At 36.5% G+C, this 20,817-nt stretch overlaps 2 protein-coding genes across 3 annotated transcripts in view; one reads left to right on the forward strand and one right to left on the reverse strand.

Annotated features, from left to right (window-relative positions):
* Window positions 1–20,817, reverse strand: part of OLA1 (Obg like ATPase 1) — a 188,312-nt gene that overhangs the window by 140,184 nt on the left and 27,311 nt on the right. The window contains exons 3-4 of one of the 2 annotated variants that reach the window (XM_049887471.1): window positions 18,440–18,583; window positions 17,278–17,405 (exon numbers count right to left, since the gene is read on the reverse strand). In XM_049887471.1, the coding sequence (XP_049743428.1) occupies window positions 17,278–17,405; window positions 18,440–18,583 (272 nt within the window). Of the gene's footprint in view, window positions 1–17,277; window positions 17,406–18,439; window positions 18,584–20,817 lie in introns of those variants that run through there. The other variant, XM_049887472.1, reaches the window with a different exon arrangement.
* LOC126077885 (mitochondrial inner membrane protease subunit 1-like) lies at window positions 9,620–12,645 on the forward strand. The gene is given in 3 exon segments (XM_049887609.1): window positions 9,620–9,632; window positions 12,076–12,343; window positions 12,345–12,645. Coding segments are annotated over 3 exon segments (582 nt in total).

Raw genomic sequence — 20,817 nt, forward strand, 5'->3', positions numbered from 1 at the left:
GTGGAAATCTGAAATTACACTTTGTGTTTTTTACATTTTCTAATAAAATATTATCCACCAAATCATATAAAAGAACATAGCGATGTTTACAATAATCCTTCTAGGAAAATATTTATTATAAACCTTTTATTTGCAAGTGAAATAGGTGTCTCCTAATCCTTCCCAAATCCAATCCAGCAAACTTTTAAATTTCATCTACGAATTCCAACGCTAGCAAAGAAAAACTAGAGAACAAAAAAGGGATTAAAGCAAAGAGATTAAGATTCAAATTCAAATTACAATCAGTCTCAATTTATATCAAATTCAATTTATAAAGATTAACTACAATGCCCTGCCAATTATAGCAAACCAGGCACACACCATCACTCTACTTAAGTTCCAGGATATTCTGGCTTCTCCATGCTCTCCCATCAGCTGTCTAGGCTTCAGGAGCTGTTCCATTCTCAGGGATTCTTCAGCTGTTTTATTAAATGGTCCCTCAGCTCCTCCCTTTTACTCCCAATAGGTAGCTACTACGTTATTTTATTTAACTGGCTTAAGTACACTATAAGTTGTTCCCAGTGTATACTGTACACTTTATATTAACAGTTGATTAAATGGGGTTGCTATGAGTCAGAACAAACTTGATGGCACCTAACAACGACAATAATGTCTACAAAAAACAAATACAAGAAAACTTTTTTGGAAATCAATATGGCAATGTGTAGTAAGAGCAGATAAGAGAAGTATATGCATAGATTTATTACCTCTTCGCCAATACAGGCAGTCCCTGGGTTACAAACCTCTGACTTAAGGACAACTCTGCTTATGGATAACTCACACTTGCACTTTCATGTTTTGTAAATTTGCCCTCACTTTGAAACCACTGAACCAACCCCTACTAGCAACAAACTCTTCAACACAATAACCTTCACTTGCCCTGCGTGAAGCTTTTAAATCAGTGAAAAGGCTTTGAGCTTTTTCTGGCACTAACCAAAAACCCAACCAAACCCATTGCCACGGAGTTGATTCCAACTCATAGCGACCCTATAGGACAGAGTAGAGCTGCCCCATGGGGTTTCCAAGGAGCAGCTGGTGGATATGAACTGCCGATACTTTGGTTAAAACCCAGTGCCATCGAGTCGATTCCAACTCATAGCGACCCTATAGGACAGAGTAGAACTGCCCCATAGTTTCCAGGGAGCGCCTGGTGGATTTGAATTGCCAACCTCTTAGTTATCAGCCATAGATACTTTGGTTAGCAGCCAAATACTTAACCACTGCACCACCAGGGCTCCTTTACTTGCACAAAAGTAATGCTAAATAAGAACTGTATGCACCTATTCCGACTTACAGACAAATTTGACTTAAAGACACAGTTAGGAACAGATCTCGTTTGTAAACCAGGGACTGCTTGTAAATATTCTTTAAGGAAATACAGTAATTCAAAAGAGGCAAAAATATACATGGATAAAGTTATCTAATGAGGAGTTATCTATAATAGCAAAATAACACAAAATACCTAGCTGTCAAATAATTAAGGAATGACAAACTGTGGCTCACTGACACAATGAAATATTATTCCCTCCTTAAAAATTATTACTAATATTAAGGCTATTATAAGTAAACAAAAATGTCTTATGATATAATATTAAGTAACAAAAAAATGCCTTCAGGAATTAAACATAAGGAAGCAGGAAGAGTATGGCTTTTGCCAAAATTCCTGATTCTGCTGCTTAGTAGCTGTGTGATTTTGGACAAGTTCTTAAAACTTTTCAGACTCAGTTTCCTCATCTCTAAAATACCTAACTTACAGAGTTCCTAGGAGAATCAAATGAATGCACTGTAAAGTATCTAGCCCCTAACTAAATAAATTCTCTTCCCTATTACTCAATTAATTCCCTTCCTATTACTGCAACCATGAGTATACATAAACAGCAGGTCTTACCTAAAATTCTGTTAGCGTGAGAAGATTATGGTTTTGTATTTAAAATTATCACCTGTAATAAATTTCTCTTACATTGGTTATATTTTTTTCCTCAGTTGTTTAAAAATAAGACATCAACTGCTGGTGTGACTGTAGCCCCTAAAATTGTTTCAATTGTTTTTAAAAATCATATTCAAAATAATTTCAATGTAAAATTCTTTACCAAACATGTTACCCACCATACATAAATCAGAATTCAGCCTGTATGTACAAAGATGGAGAAAAAACAAGTTAGGAAAATGGGTAAAATAAATGTAGTCTCCTGCACTTCCATAGCTAATGCTTCATTAAAATTTGAACAATAAATTTAACAAGAGGAAACACTACTCCTAGAAAGATATAAGGTAATGTATAACCGTAGTTTTGGCTCTATTCATCCGGCAATCTGACATGCAAGAAAAGACCTTAACAACTGCCCTGAACAACAGGAGGTCAGAGCTATCTATCCCTTTCACCCCAAGGACTAGAGAAGAGGAAAAAACTACCTTCTCCTGACCCAATCCCTTACCTGGGGAAAGCGCAAATTATCTAAAGCCCTAAGAGTGGAACGGGGTCTTCCTCAGGGCCCGTGGCTAGAGTTGAATCAGTCAAGTCTTGGGTACCCAGGTAACACTCCTTCCTTCCCACAGAAGGAGTGAGGACAGAAAAGACAGAGTTGTGGTGAAAGGAGAAGATGAACCAGGCAAGGAGACATCATGTCCCAAGATAAGCAAACTCCAAGCCTATGGTCAGTCTGGGTGTTTGGAAGGAACACCATGAGCTTACTAATGGAGAGGAGAGGGAACTTCACGTTCTGAAGAACAAGCACTGCTAAACAGCCTATAGCCCTTAGAGGAAGCCCTGCCTTTTCTTCAAATGCAAAGGATGGCAAGTGGCACTAAAAAGCCATAAACTCAAAATTCTAAGTCACTGATGTATGAAAACTGTTTCTGGCATACAAAGGGTGGTTTAAGGATGTCAATGTATACTGTAATTTACAGAAGGACAGGTTATTTAAAAAACTGAAGACACGCTGTAACAAAACACAAGTGCTCATCTGATTTCATTCATGCAAATGTAATAATGAATGCAACTGGTTTTCAAAACGAAATTAGTCTCAATACATTTTTTACTTGCCATAATTTTTTTTTTTATAATGATAGTGACCTGGTAACTAAAAAAAATGCAGTTCAAAACTTGATGCTTAAAGATCAAGAGACTCTTGAAGATCTCAGAAGTTGCCCTCACATCTCTGAGTAACTTCACCTCGTTATTGACAGAAGACTTCTGAAAGGAATCCACACAGTTGGCTATTTTGGGCCAAGAAGACAGAAAATGGGACCTCTAAAAAAAGTCAGAAAAGACATTTCATGAGAAAAATGAGAACGCCTCAAGCACCTAAAGTAGATATAAGACCACCATGAATATGAGGATGTGTTCAAGCAATTAAATCGTAAATAGCTAATAGATTAAAAAGCTTCATAAAGTATTACAATGTAAAGTAGAAGGAACTATTTCCTACTGCTACAATATGTTCCACAGGACACAGAAGTTGGTTATTAGAATGCATTGTATATGTAGATGAGAACAAGAGCATAATTACTTAACCCATTGAATTTGTTCTGAAGAAACAAAGAAAACATACGGTTTTTGGTTGACTGTTTACTGCAATCCAATACTAGATTAATTTAATAAATACTGCTGAAAAAGAAAATTACAGGACCCAAGGAAAAAAGCTCCATTATTTTAGGATACAATCAAAGACAACTTTTATATTGGCAGTTTGTGACTAGGCAAAAATGTGCAACTCATTTTAAACTTAAAAATGATGTGCTTATGTGAGGACTCTTGAAAACAGAAAATTTATGTTCACGGTAATTAAAGGTGATCCACAAAACATATAAACACCTAACCTAACCCTAAAGGGGGGAGGGGCACCTAAATGGGAACAATTTTTACCTCACTTAGCAGTTCAATAAAGTTGCAGCCCTTGAGGGTTACAATTCCATATAAATCAGAAAGGTAACTTTAAAAACTGTTTCTTTCATCAGAGCTGCCTTCATCTCCTTTTAACAAACACAGGCAACAAAACTAAAGGAGCTCTCTTATATGAAACTCAAACAGATACAGAGAAACAGTAATATAAAACAGAAAGAAGACACATCTGTCATTAATAACAAAGGACAAGGGCTTTTTATTTTTCCTAGGCAAAAATTTTAACCATCTGCACAGAAATCATCTACATAAATTGATCTTAGTTCTATCTCCATAAGAACTCGACTGCCCAGCTACAGAGGAGTGAAGGCCAAGAGAGAAGTGAAATTGGTCACTGGCTTAAAACATATGGGGGTGGGGGGTATTTTCTAAGAAAGAACTGTAAAACTGCACAGGTCTTTCAAAATAAAAATAACATCAAAATCAAGCAGTAAAATTAGAAGTTATTCCAAAACCTGAAATGCTCTATTCATTAGACTCCTTTTCAAAGAAAATAAACATTAAAAAATAAATTCAAATAGAAACTAAATTTTTGGCTACAAAGGACACCCTTAAGTTTAATACTACAAACACCATTACAAGAGAAAACAGGTAATACATTTCTATGTTCTAAAACTGACATGGTTTGGATTTGTAAAACCAAAACAAAACAAAAACCAAACTCACTGCCATGGAGTGACCCTACAGGACAGAGTAGAACTGCCTCACAGGGTTTCCTAGAAGCACCTGGTAGATTTGAACTGCCAACCTTTTGGTTAGCACCCAAGCTCTTGACTACTGTGCCAACAGGGCAAATCATAAATACCTGGAAGTCCTAGCCAGAGCAATTAGGCAGGAAAAAGAAATAAAATGTATCAGGAAGGAAGAGATAAAACTATCCCTTTTCACAGATGACATGATCACAAGAACTGTATACACCTGTTCTGACTTACCGACAAATTTGACTTAAAGACACAGTTAGGAACAGATCTCGTTTGTAAACCAGGGACTGCTTGTAAATATTTTTTAAGGAAATACAGTAATTCAAAAGAGGCAAAAATATACATGGATAAAGTTATCTAATGAAGAGTTATCAATAATAGCAAAATAACACAAAATACCTAGCTGTCAAATAATTAAGGAATGACAAACTGTGGCTCACTGACACAATGAAATATTATTCCCTCCTTAAAAATTATTACTAATATTAAGGAAACTATTAGAGCTAATAAATGAATTGAGCAGTAAGGCAGGGTATAAGGTCAACACTTAAAAAGCTGTTGGGTTCCTATACATCAGCAATGAGCAAGATGAAAAGGAAATTAAGGAAACTGTTCCATTTACAATAGCACCTAAAAGAATAAAGTAGCTAGGAATAAATTTAACCAGGAAAGACAAAGGCTTGTACACTGAAGGTTATAAAACATTACTAAAGGAAAATTTAAAAGATCTAAATAAATGGAAGGATATTCTGTGCTCATGGATTGGAAGGCTTAATTTTGTTAAGATGTCAGTAGTACCCAAAGCAATCTATAAATTCAATACAATCCTCATCAAAGTTCCAACAGCCTTATTTGCAGAAATGGAAAAGCCAATCTTCAAATTTTTATGGAACTGCAAGGGTCCCTAAATATCCATAGCAGTCTTGAAAAAAAGAAGAACAATGTAGGAGGACTGACAATTCTTCATTTCAAACATACTATAAAGCTACAGTAATCAAAGCAGCCTGGTACCGGTACAATGACAGACATATAAATCAGGGGAATAAAATCAAGAGTCCAGAAATAAAACGATACAATTACGATCAACTGATTTTCAACAAGGGCACTAAGTCCATTCAATGAGGAAAGAAGAGTCTCTTTAATAAATGGTGCTGGGAAAACTTTGTTTCCACATGCAAAAGAAGGAAGCTGGATCCATGCCTCACTTCATATGCAAAAGCTAATTCAAAATGAATCAAGGACGTAGATGTGAGAACTAAAACCATAAAACTCTTAGAAGAAAACATAGGGGTACTGTTTTGGGACATAGTTTTTAACAATGGATTCTTAGGTATGACATGAAAGCACAAGCAACAAAATGCAAAATAGATAAATGGGATTTCATAAAAAATTTTTAAGCTTTTGTTCATCAAAGGGCTTTATCAACAAAGTGAAAGACAACCTAAAGATTGGGAGAAATTTTTTGGGAATCCATAAATCTGATAAGGGTTTAATATCTAGAATATATCCAGAGCTCAAAGACAAACAACTCAACCAAAAACGGGCAAAGAACGTGAATAAATATTTCACCAAAGAAAAAATACAAATGGTCAACAAGCACATGAAAAGATGCTATATGTCATTAGTCATTAGGAAATGCAAATCAAAACACAGTAAAATACCGCTTCACTCCAATTAGAATGGCTATGATTTAAAAAAGAAAATAACATGTGTTGGTGAGGATGTAGAGACACTGGAACCCTAGTCCACTGCTGGTAGGAATTCAAAACAGTACAGCCACTGTGGAAAACACTTCAGAAGTTCCTCAAAAAGTTAAACATAGCGCTACTATGAAACCAAAAACCAAACCCACTGCCATCAAGTCGATTCCAACTCATAGCGACTACTATATGACCAGCAATTCCAATCCCAGGTATATGCCCAAAAGAAATGAAAGCAAGAATGCAAACAGAAACCTGTATATCAAGTTCACTGCAGCATTATTCACAATAGCCCAAATGTGGAAACAACCTAAAGTCCATCAAGAGATGAAAAAGTAAACACAAGGAGATATATACATATAATGGAATATTAATTAGGCATAAAGAGAAATGAAGTCCTGATACATGCTACAATACAGGTGAACCTTGAAAACCGTATGCTGAGCAAAATAAATCAGTCATGAAAGGACAAATATTGCATGATTCCACTTATATGAAACAGGCAAATGTACAGAGATCAAAGTTTATTGGTGATTATCAGGAGTAGAAAGGAGGGGTAAAGGAGGAATCTATATTTAGGAAGCAGTATGTAAGGATACTGGTGATGGTTGTTTATATTATATCTTAAAAAAATTTTTTTTTTTTAAGTAATGGCATCTGTTTAGCCATTTATAATCTGAAGGAAAAATACAACACCAAAGCTGTCTATGGGAGAAAGTGCTCATTATGTTCCAAGAATTCATAAGCTGTAAGGGGAGAATGTAAACACATAATTAAATTACAATTTTATATGCATTATGGATAGTCATTTTTTCTAAAGTAAAAGTTTTGTACCTAAATTGTATATAGTTCAATCTATTACAAGGGAACAAGATTTGTTATCAAGTAGACGGCTACTGATTATATCTCAAACAGCAGTAGGCTGGCACAATGAATAAGTGTTTCCCTTTGCTTTGACAAATCAACAAAGAAATTTTGTTTAGGTGACTCTGCACTGTGCATATTAAATGACTGTTGTAAAAACAATAAAATTGATAAAAAAAAATCTATTTAAAAAAAAGGCTGTGCTTCTTTTCCTATCATTCTTACTCTTGAAAAAAAGAGCCAAATGAAATAAAATACTGAATTAGCTCAATGATGTTCCTCCAAGCTTTGCTTCTTTCAAAGCCCAGCTTAGGTGAGGTGTACACTTCTGAGTCTACCTGGCAAGGATAGGGCTCCCTCAGACTCTCAGGGTGGAAGGAAAAAGCTGGATAATACCCCCTCACCTAGTATACACAAAATGAGAAAGAGATAATCCCACACAAAGAAATTACTGTGCTATTAGGACAAAGTATATTAGGGGATATAAGGATAGCTCTCACCACTCCACTTGCCACTCCTCAAATGTTCACTACACTAAAGTTTCTTAGAAATGCAAGTATTGCTTTATGGTAGATTAGACCATACAAACAATGTTATGGGAGCAATCAAGGAAGTAACTTCTCTAATAACAGAGCCCAATAATCTAATTATCTGAGAATAAACTCCTTAACTAAATCACCCTGGCAGAACCACTCTGATTAAAAAAAAAAAAAAAAAATTTTTTTAGCCTTGCTTAAAACCAAACATTTTACAGGCATAGATCACTAATAATTCCTGACATCACAACATTCTAAGCCAAAGTCACCTTCTCATGCAAAACTCTTGAGACGTATCTGAATCATCTGTGCAGATCTAAAACTTGTGAAATTCCTCATGTTGTGAGAATCAGAATAATACATGCTCACTTAAAAAAAATCTAAGGTTCTAAAACAAAAAATAAAAATCCCCCACCTCTTTCTCCATTCCAATTCTCTGGAAACTTACCAATGGATTGACTTATCTTCTTCAATTTTTTTTTTGATGTATATAGTATAGAATTGGGCTGTCCAATACTGCAGTCACAAGCCACATGCAGCTATTAAGCACTTGAAATGTGACTAGCCCAAAAGGAAATGTGCTATAAGCGTAAAATACAGACTATCAGATTTCAAAGACACAATACCAAAAAAAGGTAACATACCAAGATTTTTTTTTTGTATTTACTACATGTTGAAATAATAAAATTTTCTACACACTGGGTTAAATGAAATATATTTTTAAAAACACTATAGCTGTTCCTTTTTTTTTTTTTTTAAACTGTGGCTACCAGAAAATCTAAAATTAGCCCTGTAGCTCACATTCATGGCTCATGTTCTATTTCTACTGGTCAGCAAAGCCTACAAGTATTGGAGTCAAACTTGCCTAGTCAGTCTATTCCCAACTATATCATCTACCAGCTGTGTAACTTGTCCAAGTTTCTTAACCTCTCTGTATTCACTTCTTCTGAGAATGAAATGAAATTCCTAAAGTAAAGCACTTCACACTTCACGCAGAGCCTGGAACATACATGAACAAAAGCTATAACCTAATTATTTAAAAATCACTATACAGCACCTGTCTCTTCAGTCAAGTTTCCTGATACTCCTGTAGGTCACTACTGTGCAGAGCACACCAAGTATTCGAATTTTCACACACACACACACACACAAATACGTGGATGGAATCTTAAACATTCAGACCTAAAATAGATGAAAACAGTGTAATACAGTGGAAAGACCAGAAAAAGGGCTTTAAAGAAGAAAGACAGACTCTATGCCCAATTTACCAGCTGGGAAAACTGCTTAACGTCCCACTCTCAATTTTCTCATCTGTACAACTGGGATAACACCAGTCCTGAAGAACTGTTAAGATTAAATAGAATAATATATTACAAAGAGCCCATCATACTACCTAACATGTACTAAGTGCTTAATAATAATTTTCTTTCTTCCAGCAATCAATATAAAATGCAACAATTCAGAAACACACTAATGATCTTAATATTGAATTGCCTGCTCTACCACAACTGCCAAAGCCTGTTAATACCCTGAATGGGTATTTTAAAAAATGCTAACTCTATTGTTCTCTAGATTCCCTACATTTTATCCCTTGTATGAATTGGAGCTACAGTATACATAAATACTTGAGTAAAGAAAAATCTAACTGTATCCCCTCTGTTTTTAATCAAGAGTTATGAGGAGTAGAAGACTGCTTCCAAATTACTGCCCTTTATGCAACCTAATCGAAGACACTATACACCAGACTGTTCATTAAGTCTCTCCTACAAAGATGCAATAAATTTCAACTAAGAGCTAGAAAACTGTATCTCTACTGATATATATCAGATATATATGAAGTCAAATAATCTATAATTTTTCCTCTTTGCCTTGGCTGCCATGAACCTTAGTGGTAAGATTTAGACTCAATTTCAGTATTCTACTTGGTATGGGTTATGTGTTACTGTGTACTTAGCTTCTTAACTATGCATCCACCCCTTCCCGTTTAATCTTTACTCTTCATAAATTTGTTCTCATCATTTTCCTGTTGTTTTAATCTGTTTGTCTTCTACAGTGAAAATTCCCTTTAGAAGTCAGCAAAGTAAAATAATAAATACAATTCAAGTTCATGCAAAAAGCTCACAGAAAATTTAACTATAACAAGCTGTATACTACCAAAGGCAGCTATACAATACTATACACTGCCATAGGCAGAAAATTTAACAAACAACTGGTATATAGAACTCAGGACAGAACAGGGTAGTATATCCATAAACCCCACTGCCATCGAGTCAATTCTGCCACATAGTGACCCACAGGACAGAGTAGAACTGCACCATAGAGTTTCCAAGGAGCACCTGGTGGATTTGAACTGCCGACCTCTTGGTTAGCAGCCATAGCACTTAACTACTACGCCACCAGGGTTTCCAGTATATCCATACTCCCACCATTACCAACACACACACATACATACACATACACACCAACTTAGCTGAAAATAATCAAACTATATCTGAAGCTCTGTTTTCTTCAACTGTAACTGGTTATATACCTTATAATTAATAATTCTGCAAATCAAGAATTCCTGTATATGTTTCTAAGCTGGGAACAAAACAGTCTCATAGCTCAGAAAGCAGAACTCTTGTTTCTAGCATATCTCTAAGTACCTGTTAAAAAACTTGAACAAGCTTTAACTATAAATAGCTTGACAGTAGGTGCAGCTATGCGGCCAAAGGTGATGTCCTTCAGATAACAAACACCTTAGCTTCCCGTTGAAATACAACTTCAAAACTTCTAACGCCAGCTTTAAAAAGCTAAGGATTCAGTGAAATCAATAGCCTCGTCATGTTCTTTAAAAAATAGGAAGATATACTACTTCTAAAAATTGGTGAAAACAAGTCACTTTGGCTCACTAAACCCTAGAGACAAAAATTAATCATCTTTCTAAATAAGGTAACTGTTATCAGATAAGTTATTCAATGTCTGAATTAAGAAAGAATTTGTCTCCCATAATATGGGTGCTGTTTCCCTAGTTCGTATTGAATCTTTGATAAACAGTCTTATTGGAAGAGAATTTTGTTTACAGATGAAAGAAAAGCCTCTCATTAAGCCTGATTCCTTCTTCACAAAGTCCCTCCAATTTGCTTTTTCCCTTCATTGCCACTGACAGTTTTTTGAAATCCAGCCCTCATTACTTTCTCCTCAAACACTACCAGAGCTTCCTGGATGTCCTCTCTGCCCTGAACACCTCTCCAGTCCAATCCATTCAGTGAATTGGTATGTAGTTGCTAGAATACCAACTTTGTTAACCAAGTGACATAATCCTGCAAAGCCTCGAAGTAGACAAAATTTAAATTTCTGCCTTAATAAAATTACAAATTATCCATACTGATATATACAAAAATAGAGATGAATCTCACCAACCTTATGTTCAGAGAAAGGAAGACACATAAGAATACAGACTATATGACTATATTTATATGAAATTCAAGAACAAGCAAAACTAATCCATGATGATGGAAGTCAGAATAGTGATTACCCTGAGTGGGGGACTGACTAGGAAGGGTGACAGAAATGTTCTGTATCTTGACATACCTGGTGTTTATACAAATGTATACACGTGTATGAATATATCCAGCTGTGCAATTCAGATCTCTGCATTTTTTGTACCTTACTGTATATATTTTATATCTCAGGAAAAAACTAGAAGAAAATAGATGTAAATATTCACCAGATCTTGAAGAGGATAGGCATTTTCTATGTATAAAACTAGTAGAAGAAACCAAGGGAAAAGACTAATAAAAATATTTTCAACAAAGATGACATATATAATTAATATATTCCTGTGTGCCCGTATTACAGGAAGAAATTCTAGAACAGACACAGCAAATTGAGGCTTTGGCCTGCTTTTGTATGATCCTCAAGCTAATAAGAATGACTTTTACACTTGTTAAGGTTTGTAAACACACACACAAAGAACACACGAGAACAAAGTAGTTAACTATCTGGCCCATTAGAAAAAGTTTGCCAATCTGCTCTAAAACAAAAAATAAAAAACAAATGTGTCATTACTTACGAAGAAGGCAAAGTAGAGGAATCAGAATTGGGTATGGGCAAGATTTCTCAATGTACGCCTAATACTGTATCAATTTTCTTTTTGAACCATGTAAATGTTTATCTATTTTAGTGTATGGGCTATCTAACATTATTCAAAAAATAAAATTGAGTTTTAAAAAGCTAATACCCGACCTGGGTCTTCTGTGAGAGTTGTTGGGCTTCTTTGGGGCCAGAGGAATCCTGAGACCATGGATCTCCCACATATGCTTTGAGACATGCTTTAGATGTTTTTTCTGGAGGCCTTCCAACTACCTTAGAAATTGAAAGTATTGTAGAACAAACCTATGGCCAATGGTGGCAGACTCTGCATAGAACTACGCTCCGTGCTGTTCTGGGAAAAACCTTTCGACTTACTGGCTATACTATTCAGTGTGGCTGTATAGCTCATTGTGCATTTGAATACGTTGGCGGTGTTGTCCTGTGTTCTGGACCATCAATGGAGCCTACAACTCAAAATTCAGATATTGTCTTTGCAGAAAATCTTAGTTGACATTTTTATGGTATCCAAAGTGGTGATTGCAAAAAGCCCGAGTGATCCAAAATCAAATATTTGTGAAAGAGTTATTGGTTTGGAAGGAGACAAAATCCTCACCAATAGTTCATCAGATTTCTTTAAAAGTCACAGTAATGGGCCAATGGGTCATGTTTGGTTAGAAGGTGATAATCTACAGAATTCTACAGATTCCAGGTACTATGGACCTATTCTATACGGATTAATAAGAGGACATATCTTCTTTAAGATTTGGTCTCTGAGTGATTTTGGATTTCTACATGACAGCCTCCATGGCCACAGATTTTCTGATGATTAGCAAGCATTTATTCTTTTGACTTACTGTCTCCTGTTTAAGTGAATTTATTATTGTCATTGAAACCATGTATTTACAATAAACTATTTGCTATTCAGTTTTAGCTATTTTTGCTAAGTATAAGGAATAAGGAACACACATTCTGCAAGCTACATTAAATATAGCTTGCAAAATATATGCATATATAGATCAAAATATAAACCAAAATAAGTTATCTAAATTTTATGACAGATATAAAAATATTTTTCGGGGAAAAACCTGGAAGACTACCTCACTTGTACAACATTTGGTGTTACTGGTATAATTAATCTACTCTTCTTGACCATGCCTTATACTTCGATCACATTTGAGAGTGAAAGTAGTTAACCACTCTTGTTTACAAGTCCAAACTGACAATACCAAGAGTTTCACATAAAAATCTTCCACGTCACATGCTTGGCCGACTCATATGAAGTTAAACTAAAAAGTTTTAGTGATCCCTTAAAGGATTCCTTAAGGTTCTTTAAATGCTGACTTATATTGTACACAGAACATTATATATGAATAAAAATAGACATTAAAGAGTTATGACATCTACAGCCCACTGTAATAAAAAATACATAATAAAAAAGACTATTTCATTAAAAAAAAAAAAAAAGAAGCTAATACCCCCATGGGGATACAGGCAGAGGATTTGAGTGTATTTAATAAAATTTTAAATGTATATACCCCTTGGCCTAGTAATTTTACCTCTAGGCATCAAAACCCATATTTGTTTCATTTTGTTTTGTTTATTATGCTTTAAGTGAAAGTTTACATAGTAAATTAGTTTCCCATGCAATAATTCATACACAAAGCGTTCCCTGATATTGGTTACAATCCCTGCAATGTGTCAGCACTCTCCCCTTTTCCACCCTGAGTTTCCCGTTCCCACTCATCCGGTTTTCCGGCCCCTTCTTGCCTTCTCATCTTTGCTTTTGAGCAAACATTGCCCTTTTGGTCTTGTATAGTTGATTGTTCTAAGGAGCACTTTCGTCATGGGTGTTATTTTATAGGCCTGTCTACCATATGGCTCAAGGGTGATCTCCAGAAGTGGCTTCAGATCCAAGTTAGAAGGGTGACGAAGGGCCATAGTCTCGAAAGAAAACTCATGTTTTTAAAAAATATTCATGAATAGGTAGATATTATGTTTTTACATTTTCCTATGTTTTTATAAGAAGCCTTGGTGTCATACTGGTTAAGGGCTTGGCTGCCAACCGAAAGTTCAGCAGTTCAAACCGACCAGCCGCTTCATGGGAGAAAGATGTGGCAGTCTATTTCCGTAACCTTGGAAAACCTATGGGGCAGTTCTACTCTGTCCTACAGGGTCGCTATGAGTCGGAATTGACTCAATGGCAACAGGTATGTTTCTATAATGAGTATATTTTACTTTAGATCTAGAGCTATTTTGCCAAAGAAAAAATAACTATTCATGCATATATTTTTCACTTATTTAAATAGCAATACTGCAGTACTATTATCAGCTTCTAGAAGCTTAAAAAATTAAAGTTATGTATTAATTTTAAAATTAGAAGACCAAACCAAAACCTGTTGCCGTTGAGTTGATTCTGACTCGTAGTGACCCTAAAGGACAGAGTAGAACTGCCCCCCGTAGAGTTCCCAAGGAGCGCCTGGTGGATTTGAACTGCAGACCTTTGGTCAGCAGCTGTAGCACTTAGCCACTACGCCACCAGGGTTTCCAAAATTAGAAGAACCTTGAAAAAATTATGTAAGTTAAAAAAAAAAGAGAATTCTGTCAGATAAAGGTTAAATCAAGTGACAGCTCAGAAGCAAAGAAAAAGATGGAAAGAAAAATAATCTTTACTTCTAATAATGGGTAGATTAAAAAAAAAAAAAAAAAACTCGTTGCCATCAAGGCGATTCCAACTCATTGTGAACCTACAGGGAACTTATAGGACAGAGCAGAACTGCCCCATAGGGCTTTCAAGGACCTTTTGGTTAGCAGCCGAGCTCTTAACCACTGTGCCACGAGGGCACAGAGGGCTAAATAATTCAGACCAACCCTATCACAGAAGTCAACTTTAGTATACTGTATAAAATACAGCCAGTCAATCAGCGCTCAAAGATTTCTAGGAATTACCTACCAGGCCAAAATCTAGAAGAAAGCAAGAACCCAGACGAAACAGCTACAAATCTAAACTGCTCTCAGGGCAAGCTCAAGACCCGAAGGGCACAGGGCCCACCAAGAGCAGAAACTGACCAAACATTTTGGTATTGAAAGATACCTACAAGATCCATAAGACCAAATGGGCAACTCTAGCCCAAAAGCAAGATGATAAGGCAAGAAGGGACAGGAAAACTAGATGTACGGACACGGGAATCTTGGGTGGAAAGGGGGAGAGTGCTGTCACATTGTAGGGATTGCAACCAATGTCACAAAATAATTTGTATATGAATTTTTTAGTAAGAAACTAATTTTCGCTGTATACTTTCACCTAAAGGACAATAAAGTTTAAATAAATAAATAAGCAAGCCAAAAAATAATACAATAAAAGAAAACTGAGAAACTAAAGAAAAAAATATAAAGGAAACCAACCCCCTTTGTAATATCCTCTCCTCCTGCTAGGTTCCAGAGGCATGTCTGATGGATGGGCCTAGAGGATCTGCTAGTAAAGACCACTAACTTTAACCTGTAATCATCTGTTCAAAACATAACAAAGCAAAAAAGCACATTCTCATGATTTCATCAGTAAGGCAGTTGCCAGGGTTAGGGGTGGAGAGAGTGTAAATACAAAGGGATAGCGAAACAGAGTGTTTTGGAGTGATGGACGTGTTCTGTGTCCTGACTGTGGTGGTCAATACATGACTCTACATACACATCAAAATTCACAGAACTAAAAACAAAAAACTGTCAATTTTACTGTATGGTAATTTCACAAACAAAATATGCACATTCCTTAGGGAAAAATTCGTTTTGTTAGGAGTATACATACTTTATTGTACTTCATTCAATCTACGATACAACTGTTAAAAAAGGAAAAAAAATTCAATTAAACTTGTTAGTTCTTGTCGAGTCAATTCCAACTCATAGTGACCCAATGCCATGTGTACAGAGCAGAACTGCTCCATGGAGTCTTCCTGGCTGTGACCTTTCAGAAGCAGATTACCAGCCCTGTCTTCCAAGGAGCCTCTGGGTGAGTTTGAACCACAAACTTTTGGGCTAGTAGTCGAGCATTTAACCATTTGCACCACCCAATAACTCTGCCAATTAAATTAGACACTCCCAAACCTTCAGCAGTTCCCTGATGCCAGCCTTCTGTCACACTTGCCCTATAATTTCTAGTTCCTGATAGTTACCCTGATAGTTATCTCCTACCTGGATGTTCCAGGTACACAAATCCGTAAAAATGTCCAAAACGTAACTCCTCATCTCTTCCCCAAGACTTTCCTCTCTATTAGCATTTCAGTGAATGGCACTTCAACTAATTCAGTCTAGACACCAGGAGTGACGCTTGACTTCATCGTCTCTTTTAAACCCTCACATCAGCCACCAGAACAATGGAGAAGAAATTGTCAGAAAACAGAGGGTTTCACCAGTGTACAGGCTCTAGGTAACACTTTTCGACATGACTGAATTCCCCCTCTGATGACCTTATTCTCTGCCTGCACCACAGATCACTCCAGAAGGTCTTTCCAAACCTTCACCAAAGGTGAAGCTTACTGTTATCAGTGCTTCTCAAACTATCTGTGATGGGCTTTTGTATTGTGCTGGGCTTTTGTATTGTGCTACGCTTTTGTAAAAAAAAAAGCAATAAAAATGAATTACTAAGCAAATGAATTCTTTAAAAGATATGCAAAAAATACCAGGAAATTTTTTTGTTAGATTCAAATGACAAAAAAAATTCCTCAAGTTGCTATCAAATCTCTTTAAACGTTCACTCTTAATGACCAGTAACAAACAAAGCACTGAACCAGACTATGGGTGGCCCTCACCTCTACCTTGTGTTTCCTTCATTTGCATTAATTTGCTCATTATAATACTGTTATCATAACGTACAATCTTGAACTGAGCCTTTACCTAAATTCTTCTAATTGGTCAGAGGATTATTATGTTCTTGCCTCACTTTTGTGGTCAAAAGAACAAAACCCAACCCAACAGTTCTACCTGTTTTCCTCCCTCCATAAGGGCTAGCTGACCTATGGTTTTTCCTTAATACATTCATTTCTAATTGATAAACTGGATGCCTTTCTCTCCCCCAAAATAATGGAAGGGCCACCTCTATCAATTTTGCCTTCGCAACACATGGCATAAGCAAAAATGTAGAAAAGCTCTACAACTTAAGAAAATATCAAAACATCTTTACAATCAACAATATTACTTTCACACTGAAACACTTCTAAATGCATCTAATCCAGAACAGCAGATAAAATTCAGTAAGAATATACTATCAATAAGGCGTTTACTTGCTATGGAATAAGCCTTCACATATGGAGGTGATGTTAAATAGCATTATTCACGATTAACAGATAAAACCATGATTCATCTTGTGAAGCAAAGAAAACCTTCTTTTAATCAGTCATTTCTCATTTTATTTGAGACAATGGAGAGAAAACACTGATCTTAATGAAATTAATTAAATAAGCAACTGTACTCACGTGTTAGATGAAAAATTCCATCACAGGCACTAATATGAGATAAAAAGGCATTTCCCAGCCCCTGCCCATTGTGAGCTCCTTTTACAAGGCCAGCAATATCTACTACATTTAGAAAGGCAGGAATTTTGCTGGAAAAGAAAGGATGGTTTTATTACAAAATAATACTAAGAATCTGTTTATTAACCAAATGAATTCCTCAAAAACATTTTATAGAAATTCTTTCCTCTCTAGAAAAATGCTTAGGAGACACTCATTGATTTGATAAATTAATTTTAATATGTCCTGATGGTGCAGTGGTTAAGAACGCAGGCTGCTAATTACAAAGGTTCGCAGTTCGAATCCACCAGCCACTCCCTGGAAATCCCATGGAGCAGTTCTACCCTGTCTTATAGGGTTGCGTTGAGTTGGAATTGACTTGAAAGCAACAGGTTTGGTTTTTTGGTTTTTATCAAGTCTCTCTTTATACATTTCCTATTGTCTGAACTTCTCACAATGAACCTGTATTACCTTATGTTTTTTCTAATATAACAGTTTTACTTATTTTTACTAATTTTTAAAGATACAATACACGATTACTGTAAAAAACTCAAGCAATATAGACGGGTATAAGAAACAAAGTAAAAATCATCTAAAAATTTCACTACCTAGAGATAACCACCAACTAGTCTATAATCTTCATTACATATATTTTCCTATGTATAAAAAAAAATTGTATACACACATCAAAATAACCTGTTGCCATCAAGTCGATTCCAACTTATAGCAACCCTATAGGACAGAGCAGAACTGTAATCTTTACGGAAGCAGACTGCCACATATTCTTCCTGCAAAGCCAAGGAAGCCAAGCGCTTCACCAATGCATCACCAGGGCTCCTTGCATACACACATAATTTTACATACCCAAAAAAATACACAGGATCATATAATACAGACTACTCCCTCTATTTAACACCCCTCACAGAAGATAACCGTAAAAACAGCAGATATATCCCTCCTCACCCTTTTCCATGTTCCACATTACTTTTAAAATAAACTAAAACAATAATGCTACATTAATTCTAAAAGAAAAACTCTTCTATATAATTTTAAACATACCACTTACATTTATTTATTCAGTCTATACAGAGCCACCAAATAAACAATGCCATAAAGGTTTTCTTACCTTGCTGGTTTGTGGTACTGACAAAGAAAATCAAACCTCTCATCTGGCACAGGTACTCTGCTCTCATTAGGATCAATAGTGCAGAATGGGAAGTTTTCTGCTGAAGCCTGACTATTGGTTAATACATTGAAGAAGGTGGATTTTCTAGAAGAAGTAAAAACAATTTCAATCAATTTTTTGGTTAACATTGAGAAAAATTTATCTCCCTCCAATTTCAATGCTCAAATAAGAAGACTGAGGAGCAAAAAAACAATTGGAAGGGGAAAAAAAGAAATACATTTTTACTGACAGAAATGAATGAAAGTTTCAGTACTGTAGCACATGACTTATAATTATGTTTCTATCTCAGTCTATTTGGAACTTGAAAAGTACTTTCTCAACAAATGTTTGTTATAAATGATAGCTAGAATCTCAATACCACAGTCTATTTTATTCGTAAAGCACATGACAGAACCAATATGACTTCATCTGTATCTAACAGAACCTTTTCTAATACAAATGTAGAAAGGTGCGTATCTGTTTAGTTCAATCGCTTCCTCAGCATTCTGAATTGGGGAATAGACACTGTCTTCATTGGAAATGGGAAGTAGAAGCTCAGACTTCCTTATAATTGAACCGCTCAAACTATAAATTTTTTTCAATAATTCTGAATCATTGTTTAAATCAAGAAGAAAAATCTATAAAAAATAATTCAGCAATAATTTTCATTACATCATCCATCTATCAGTTTGTCATAACTGTGGTGGCTTGCCTGTTGCTGTGATGCTGGAAGCTAGACCACAAGTATTTCAAATTCAGCAGGGTCACCCATAGTGGACAGGTTTCAGCAAAGCTTCCAGGCTAAGACAGGCTAGGAAGAAAGGACTGCAATCAATTTCCAAAAATTAACCAATGAAAACTTTATGGATCATGGGACACAGGGCCAAGACAGCAGAGCAGTCAGGCACCTCCTGTGGGCCCTCTTACAAAAAAAGACTAGAAAAAACAAGTGAATCAATTATACATGACAATCTAGGAGCCCTGAACATCAAAGATCTGCTGGCATAAGCACAGTAAGACAAGCAGTGGCGTTCAGGGCACAATTTTCCACATCGGGAGAGGCCAAGAGGCAGAGAGTCCACTCACACCTCCAGAATCAGCGAAAAGCAGTGAGCAATCAGAAAAAGATAAGTACTTGTGTCTAATCTACCATGTGGAGCAAAAAACACTCCTTTGGGAAAAAACTCTCTCCCATTTACCTGACTCCTCCCTGCTCTGCACAGGTCCAGAGTCAGCTTCAGTGACAGAGCTTTCCCTGGGCCTTAAGTAGGACCTGTTGCACACCCTGAACCATTCTCCCAACCTTGGAGAAGGAACAAATTAACAAACAGGGAAAAAACAATCTGCCAGCTTCCCTAAGCCAAGAACTCAAAGCAAAAACAGTTCCTTTGCCTAGGCACAGGCATGAGGCATCCACGGACTTTGAATGCCTTCCACTGCTGCATAGGCCTGTGTGGGCCCATTTCAACTGCATAGGCCCTCATTAGCTCAGTACAATAGGGTATATATCTGAAGCCTAACTTCAACAGTTTCAGCTATGTGGTGGAGAAGCAGGTTCATGACATTTGACACCACTCTAATTATTAAGCAGGGTCCTCACCTACCCATATCAGGGGCCTGAGGACTAGTGGCTCCACCCATACCACCTAGCCACCCACAATAGGGGTCTGAGGATAAGTGGTGTCTCCCAGTCCTTACTGCCAATAGGATTGGCTGCCCATAATCCAGCTGCAAAATCCACCCACCTATACACTCTAAGGAAGAGGGACACGCTTTCCTCACATACTCTCAGTGGCAGTTGTCAGCCCCCTGCCTTGCTCAGCGCATGACCCCCTACTGCAGCCAGATACCTGCGCCTACACCAATCACCCCTGCTCATCTAACACTGTAGGTGAGAGCCCGCACCACACACTTGGTGACCAACTACCTGGACACCTGAGACGAATCCATAAAGAAAAGTAAATGGACTCCTGGGTTCATATGCCTAGTAGCAGCTCTAACCACTGGGTGACATAACGTTAGAGCTTCAAAGGTGCCATAATCAAACTAGCTCACTTCAACAGCCTATTTGGGTATATCAAAACAAAACAAGAAGCTGGGACACAACAAGCAAACATAAAAAAAATACACTAACTTACTGATGGCTCGGAGACAATAGTCAATATCAAATCACATAAAGAGGCAGACCACGATGGCTTCAGCAAGCTCCCAGAACAAAGAATCAAGAAATCTTCCAGATGAATAGAACTTCCTGGGATTACCAGAGGTAGACTACAAAAGATTAATATATAGAACTCTTCGGGAGATCAGGAAGATCAGGCAAAACGCAGAACAAGCCA

The sequence above is a fragment of the Elephas maximus genome, chromosome 6 (assembly GCF_024166365.1).
Source record: "Elephas maximus indicus isolate mEleMax1 chromosome 6, mEleMax1 primary haplotype, whole genome shotgun sequence".
NCBI lineage: Eukaryota > Metazoa > Chordata > Mammalia > Proboscidea > Elephantidae > Elephas > Elephas maximus.